Source organism: Vigna unguiculata, chromosome 8 (genome assembly GCF_037176805.1).
Source record: "Vigna unguiculata cultivar grain cowpea cultivar isolate G323 ecotype 2 chromosome 8, ASM3717680v1, whole genome shotgun sequence".
NCBI classification, from domain to species: domain Eukaryota; kingdom Viridiplantae; phylum Streptophyta; class Magnoliopsida; order Fabales; family Fabaceae; genus Vigna; species Vigna unguiculata.
Window position 1 is genome coordinate 22,883,481 of NC_140799.1, and position 8,251 is coordinate 22,891,731.

Sequence of the window (8,251 nt, forward strand, 5' to 3'; positions counted from 1 at the left end):
ATGAAAACGAAAAATATTCGGTATAAAATTCCTAAAATCAATCCACAATAAAATCCCAACAAGTTTGGTGGTGAACAATGTTCGAAAATTACCTAGAGGAGCTCGGAATGGTGGTCGCCGGCGAAGAAGCTTCGCGAAAAATTGGTGGTGCGACAAAACAGTTAGGGTTTCTGTGTTTCGCATAGAGAAAACCCAAAAATTGACGTCGGGGCTGCGTGGTCAGACGTTACTTAACGTTAGTGCAGAGGGGGTCAGACGTTAAATTAAGTCGGGGCAGAGTGGCTCAAACGTTAATTTTTACATAACGTCGGGGTATTGTGGGTCAGACGTTAAATTACGTCTGTGTTGGAATGGACAGACGTTAAAAAAGTCAAATAATTTTAAAAAATGCCACCGGTCATTTTTAACGTTGGACTTTTTCTGGGCAGACGTTATATAGGTGAGGTTATAGGCCTTTTTTGTGTTAGTGAAATCACCAAAGTAAACGTTTAGGGTATTTAATACTTACCTATTTTTTAACAAAAGTAATTTTTGAATTGGATAAACGAGATGGCAGAACATAATTGTTACTTTCTCCATTTTATGTTATCTATTATTTTAGATTTTTATATATAATTAAAGAACAATAAATAAACTATAATGAGTTACAAATTATCAAAAGGAAGAGTATTGTTGTATTTCTCTTTTCCCTATTCATTGAAGCTAAAGAGCAAATAAATGCATATACAATGGGTGTGAAAAGAAAGAGATTGCAGATATTAAATGGATGAAGAGAGGTGTGTGTGGGGTACCCCACAACATAAATAATAAAGATGTGAGGCCTAATTGGAAGGTCCATGCATTTAAGGCAAAGAGGTGAGTCCACATTGCAGGTGTTGTCTCCATTAGGCGTTGTTGGTGGCAACTTCAAAAGTTTTTATATTTAATAGAATGAATGAAGACACCAGTTTCCCTCTGGAAATGCTAGCGCTGATGACGTCCTTCAAAGATGGTTTGGGCTTGTGATCATTCTCGGACTGAACCAAGTTTTTTTCTTTCAGCTGCCACAATTTGTTGAAGTCCACTAAACTCTTGGTGCCACTGTAGACGGTGTTACCGTGGGAGAGGAAGATTAAGTGGTCCAACAAGCCTAAGATTGTGTAGCTAGGTTGGTGAATAGACATGATGATGATGCTTCCACTCTGAGCGATTCGCTGCAGCACTTTCACCACTATGCACGTAAATTGACATCCGTATGACATAAATTTTAATGAAACAGATGTCGACATCCATTTCAGACTTTTATGAAGCGGATGTCAACATCCGCGATGTATCAGAAAATCACAAATTTTAACAAAACGGATGTCGACATCCGTTTCAAATTTTTCTGTAACGGATCTCGACATCCGTTTTAGGAAAAAAACCCGAATTTTACTGAAATGGATGTCGAGATCCGTTTCAGAAAAGTGCGAAACGAATGTCGACATCGGTTTCCTTAAATTATTTTTGAAAAATTTAGTGAAACGAATATCAACATTTGTTTTGCACTTTTCTAAAACGGATCTCGACATCTATTTCAGTAAAAAGCTCAAAAAGTAACGAAACAGATGTCGACATTCGTTTCACATCTTTTTGAAACGGATTTCGACATGCGTTTCACAAAAAAAAAAACATCAAAACAACCAAACGGATGTCCACATCCGTTTCACATTTTATTGAAACGGATCTCGACATCCGTAGTGATCACAAAATGAAATATCAAAATCAATGGAAACAGGCAAAGATTCCAACAAACCATTAATTAAAACATTAAAGCAATACTAACCTTGAACGTGCAAGATAATGAGGAAAGTTTTAAGAAATTTGAACCACCTGTGGATGACAGGGACCACTACCACTACAAATACCACTTTCTAGTGACATAATAATGAGAACGGAGGAAGGAGAAGAAACAAAGCGGATGTGAGGAATTGGGGGTGCAGCGCTGCAGTAAATACCAGTCACACTAAATTCAGTTTAATCATCCCAACCACTAAGACAGGTAAAAAATTAATTAGGGTCAATAATGTCATTTTTGGGGGTATAGAGGAATTTTTGGGGGTGTAGGGAGAAGCCCCCAGTCAACTTCATCCAACAACAACTTAGGTTGGGCCTGCCACAAATGCAGGTCACGATAGTCCAAGAACATGTCTCAAATGGGCCGAGACTACTTTTGATTCAGAGGCATAACTCTGTAGCCTAACTCGCTAAGGTTTTCTCTTCTGTAGCTCATTAGCTATTAGGGTTAGTTCACCACGAGAGGGCCACAATCCTTTTGTTTGGTTGTTAGGGTTAACATTTTGTTTTCCTTGTAAGAAGTTGCCTCTTTCGTCTTTAGATAGAGGTTTAGCTACCACTTGAAATGAGCTTTGAATTGAATTAAGAGAGAGTTTTCCTCTCCTTTCAAAGTTCACCAACCCTAGCATTTGGGTTCCTCCCTTTTGGGAGGACCGAGAGTGAGTGTGAGTGAAGGCTACCGGCTTCAACCATTGATGGATATTGAGGAAGCTTGTTAAGCCGCTTTGTCGCCTAATTATCTCATTCCACACTGAACCATCCCATTTCCACCAAAAGAGAACCACACCGCTTCCACAAAGTGCTACAAAGTCTTCCGACGAGCAAGATTCTTTGATCTTCACCGATAGATCGAAGATTGGAGGCTTCACAAAGTTTTTCCGCCGTTCAAATCATGAATCCGATGTTGAACCATGATGCCGCCATCATCACTTCTCTTTCATTCATAGTGATTACCACCTAGGGGCAAGCAAAAAGTGTTTCCTCTTCAATCAATTATGGGTAGAGGTCCTTTAAGGTCCTTACTCAGTAGATAGGTACATTGAGGGTTGTCGCAACCGAAATCGTGACAAGACGACAAACCAAAAGTAAAATATTAAAATAAGAGGTTTGGGGTAGCATCTAACAACGTCCGTCTTAAGAGGATACCTTTAATTAGCAAAAAGATGTGGTTTTAAAAATATTTAATTAAAAAATAATAATAAAAGGATGTGGAAAGAAAAATGTTTTTTATCTTTAGTTCTTTACTTTTTTTATATTTTTTAGAAAAAAGAAATTTGAAAAATTGGTGTCACGCAACGTAAGCAGTCGGACAAACACCAAAAGAAATGAAGTTAGGTGTAAAACAAAAACGCGTTCAAGATTAAAAGATAATATAAGAAAAAAGGAATGAATAAATAAAAAGAAAATAACAACAGTGGCATACCTTCTACACTTTTCAATTCCTCTTCTCTTGTATCAATCTCACTTTCTCATTTTGTATATTATAACTACTTTTTTTTTTCTTGCCTTTTTTCCTAATTTTGTTTTTCAAGAGAGATAAAAAAAGGTGTGTCTGTGTGGGTGGTAATGAGAAGGAGAGAGAAAGTGTAGAGAATATTTTGTTTTCTCTCTTTTTTTTTTTGATCCCTTTTCATGTGACAAATTGTCTATTTATATTCACAAATTGCAATATCAATGCAATCCTAGCCTTAATTGTAATGAACAATATAAAGAAGAAATTGGTCATGATAGCATCACATTTTGGAAATCAAATAATAGCAAATCAGAACACAATATCAAACAAGATCGGTAGTATTTATTCTGACCATTAATAAATCATATCATAAAATCAATCCCAATTAGTAATATTAATTTTAATTATATGAAGAGATTATTGTCACAAGCAAGCTTGAAGCAAAGAATTGATAAAGCCATGTGAATGAAGATCATAGGTGTTTGATGAAGATTGATGAAGATCCATTGGAAGATTAAGTTTTTAGAGTGTTAAATCTGAAAATAATATGTTAAATGTAATATTTTAGTGTTATATCATGTTGGTGTGCCTTTGTGTGTCTCTTTTAATTTGTTGAAATGGGTTTTAACAAGTGAAAAGGCTTGCAATATATAATTTTTGGTATGAATGCATTCAGTTAGTTGAATTATTTTTCAATCAACTGATTTCAGTTACGTCAAGTGAAATTAGCTGTTTGTACGGAAAACTCAATCGACTGATTTCACTTAAACCAGACTATATATGTTGTGTTTTCGAGAGCAGAGTAATGTTTTTGAGTTTTTTAGCACGAAACTTTGTCATTCTTCTTTGGAAAACTCTCTCTCTCTTTACAATACACAATTGCAACTCGTTGTTTGAATATATTCGTTGATCTTGGAGGCATTTTGGCTTGTGAGTAGCTTGAAGAACACATGCATGGTTAGCTAGGGACAACCACCATTAGGTTTGGATTTTCTTGTGCCTCTAGTTGGTTTGCCTGATCTGATTTCAGGCCTGTAAGTGTGATTCTTGCAGGATGTGTACTAGATTTTTGTGAGTCAAAAATCCTGTGAGTTTCTTTGTTTAAAAGTGTAATCTTGGTGTGTGATTTGTAAAACTTTTGAAAATAGTGGAAACCAGGCTCAAGTTGTCCTGATACATTAGATGTAGCCTTGTGATTGAGTGAACCAGTATAAAAATAATTGAGCAATTCTCTCTCCCTCATCTCACTCACTTTGAATCTTTTTAAAAACTAAAGAAAACCAAGCAATTCATTCTTTGGTGTGATTTAATGCGTTCTTGTGCAATCTGAGACTGTATACTTGTTAAAAATATTGATCGAAACAAGTCTTGTATGTAAAAGATTGTTGTTTGAGTTAAATATGTGAATTTTGCCTAAATCTCCAGTATTTTAGCCGACTCATTTGCGTTTTTAATTGATTGTTTCATTGCTTAAGAACAAATTAGTCTACTGTTTTATTTTTTAACCAATTGAAAGTGTACTAGTCTGCTGCTTTTACATCATAACTTTCCAGTCTATTTAATTCAATTGATAAGAGTTTTAAGCTTTCAAAAAAGTTTTAAATAGCCAATTCAAACCCCCTCCTTCTTGGCATAAATCACCATTTCAAAACTAAGAAAGATATTGCTTTTAATTATTAGAATCATATAACTAATTTCTCTATGAGAAAAAGGGTAGAAGATATGTTGAGTTGTGGGCTCAAGAAAAAGAGTGTGATAATTAAACAAATTGCGCTCTTCCTTCTTCTTTTTTCCTTCTTATTTTTATCTCTCTCTTTTTTTTTACTAAAATTAAAGTTTGAAAGTCTTTGAAAAAATTTTATTTCACCTTTTTTTTTATTTACCATTAACTAAAAAACATTTATTCTTTTTTGCATTGTTTTTTGAAAAAATTTATTACCCGGACAAAATTGGATGTTGACAACTGCCTTTCTTTATTTAGATTATACTAGATAATATTAAATTTTGACTTTTTCATATTATTGTAGTAAAAGATAAGTAAAGATAAAAACAATAATTTCGTTCAGGTTTCAAAAGAAGACAAATTTAAAGACAAACTTGACCATTCCAAAGGAGATGGTCTATATCTAAACGAAAGGAACTAGGTAACCATTACTAAGTAGATGGTCTCCATCCAACACACCATTTTTTTTTACTTTTTGGAAAAAAAACAAATTTGACCAATCTTGAGGAAAGGGTCTATATCCAAAATAATCGATGACCATTACCATGTAGAGGGTTCGACCTAAAAACCATATTTTTTTAATTTTTGAAAAATAATATTAGACTAATCCATAGGAGAGGGTCAGTATTCGGTGACCGTTACCATGTGGAGGGTCCCGACTCGGGAAACCAAATTCTTTTTGCAAATTTGACTTTTTGAAAAAAAGATTAGACCATTCTGACAATATAGAGGAGAGGATCTCTATCTGAAGCACCTAGTGAGTCAAACTCAACATATTCAAATTCAACATCATCCACATCATAATCAACATCAAAATCAGAATCAAGAACATCAATGCATGCAAATTCAAATAACTCAGACACAAATGAATGTTTTAATGCATGCAAAGCGTGGAAATCAGAAATAAGTCCATCAACAACATCATCAATAATATCCATGTGAAAAACAGAGTGATCCTCAGAAGGATGTTTCATGGCATCCAGAATGTTAAATTGCACAACAATATCATCAAACTCCATGGACAAAGTATCTGCATGGACATCAATCTTGGTTCGTGCAGTTTTCAAAAATGGTCTGCTTAAAATGATTGGTGCAGAAGCATGTGAAAATCCCTCTTCCATATCAAGAATGTAAAAATCAGCAGGGAAAATCAATTCACCAACACGAACCAAAACATCATCAACCAAACCTGCGGGGTGGGCAACACTTCTATTTGCCAACTGAATCACCACACCCGTAGGTTGCAGGGGTCCAAGAGAAAGAGATTTAAAAATAGACAACGTCATTACATTTATTGAAGCACCAAGATCAAGCATTGCATTTTCAAATTTATTGTTACCTATGATGCAAGGTACACAAAATGTACCTGGGTCCTTTCACTTCTCAGGAATCTGAGGAACAAATTTACCTATCAATGCTGACACATTTCTCCCCATGCTGATCTTTTCGTTCCCCTTTAGCCTCCTCTTGTGCGTGCATAGCTCCTTCAAAAACTTTGTATATCTGGGAATCTGTTTAATGGCATCCAACAGAGGTATGTTCACCTCCACCTTCCTAAATGTTTCTAAGATCTCCCTGTCAACCTCTTCCATCTTTTTGCTTGGAATGGCTCTTGGAGGGAAAGGGAGAGGTATGGAAGGTGCAACAATAGAGGTGGAAGGACCTGCATGAGCATCACGCTTTCTCTGAAGTGTGGCAGGGTCGACTTCCTTTTGAGGTGTATGCTCAGGACTGGGAACTTCAATGTTCTTCCCAGATCTCAATGTAATGGCACTCACATTTTGTGGATTCGCCACCGTCTGTGATAGCAACTTGTCAAAATTCTGAGCCTGTGCTTGGTTTAGCTGAGTGGCCATCTGCCCTATTTGATTTGTCAAACTCTGGATTGAGGCCCTAGTCTCCTGCTGGAATTGCATATTTTGAAGGGTCATCATCCTGACCAACTCCTCCAATGAAGTAGAAGAAGAAGGTGCAGGTGCTGCAGCAAGAGCTGGTGTGTGTACAGGTGGAACCGGAGCAGCCTGTGCAGGTGCAGCTCTTTGTTGTGGAGGTGGCTGCACATTTTGAAATGGTTGGTTTTGTTGCTGCTGGTTGCCTTGGTTTCCGTGGTTTCCCCATCTCAAATTAGGGTGATTCTTCCATCCTGGATTATATATGTTTGTTGAAAAATCATGGTGGTTTTGTTGTTGATGTTGGGGCCTATTGTTGTTGAAAAGATTAGCTGCACAGGCCTGAAGGGTATCCACTGGTGTAGAAGAAGAAGCAGCAGCATGTTGTTGCAATGCTGGGCAAAAGTCTGTAAAATGATCAACAGATGTACAAAGGCCACAAACTCTTGCAGCTGGAGCTCTCTGATTGGAAGCAAGTTGGTTGACCAGTGTGGTAAGAACATCAATTTTACTTTCCAACTTCTTCGTGTACTGGGTTGCCCCTACATCATGAACACCTCTAACAACTATGGCATCACTCCTTTCGCCAAATTGTTGAGAATTTGAAGCCATGTTCTCTATTAGTTGTTTGACTACAGCTGGGGTTATGTTACCAAGAGCACCACCACTTGCGGCATCAATCATATTTCGATCCATGTGGTGTAGGCCTTCATAAAAATACCACAGAAGGAGATGTTCAAATATCTGATGGTGTGGGCAGCTTGAACAGAGATTCTTGAACCTCTCCTAGTACTCATAGAGGGTCTCCCCAGATTGCTGCTTGATGCCAGAAATTTCCTTCCTTATGGCTATTGTCCTTGAAGTAGGGAAGAACTTGGCAAGGAACAATCTCTTCAGGTCATCCCAGCTCGTGATGGACCTGGGTGCAAGGTAGTACAACCAGTCTTTCGCATTACCCTTCAACGAATGAGGGAAAGCCTTCAAGTATACATGGTCCTCCTGGACATCTGCAGGCTTCATGGTGGAACACACGACATGAAACTGCTTCAAGTGTTTGCACGGGTCCTCACCTGTAAGACCATGAAACTTTAGCAACAAGTGTATTAAACCAATTTTTAGCACATATGGAACTTCCTCCTAAAGGTATTGAATGCATAAACTATCATAAGTGAACTTTGGTGCAGTGAGCTCACTCATGGTTCTCTCATGAGGTGGAGGAGGTTGAGCCATGTTATCAGTATGAAAATTGTACCGTACCTAGCCAAACTCGACCAAATAAGTAAACTTCAATACACTCAGTATGATGAAGCCCCCGCATTCAATAAATCTTAAGGGCCTGGGTTTGGGCCCTGGCCCACTCGCAAGCCCCAC

The 8,251-nt window shown here is 37.2% G+C and overlaps 1 protein-coding gene and 1 non-coding gene across 2 annotated transcripts; one reads left to right on the plus strand and one right to left on the minus strand.

The window, feature by feature from the left end:
* Positions 1-6,367: 6,367 nt before the first annotated feature.
* LOC146884252 (uncharacterized) lies at positions 6,368-7,576 on the minus strand. Its single transcript, XM_085665917.1, has 3 exons — positions 7,534-7,576; positions 6,995-7,422; positions 6,368-6,847 (listed from the first exon to the last, which is right to left on the minus strand). The coding sequence occupies exons 1-3, from the start codon at positions 7,574-7,576 to the stop codon at positions 6,368-6,370; spliced, it is 951 nt and encodes a 316-aa protein (XP_085522043.1).
* A 46-nt stretch (positions 7,577-7,622) lies between these two features.
* On the plus strand, positions 7,623-7,729 carry LOC114195718 (small nucleolar RNA R71). The gene has a single exon (XR_003606551.1). It is a non-coding gene; the product is annotated as a small nucleolar RNA R71 (small nucleolar RNA).
* The last annotated feature ends 522 nt before the right edge of the window (positions 7,730-8,251 follow it).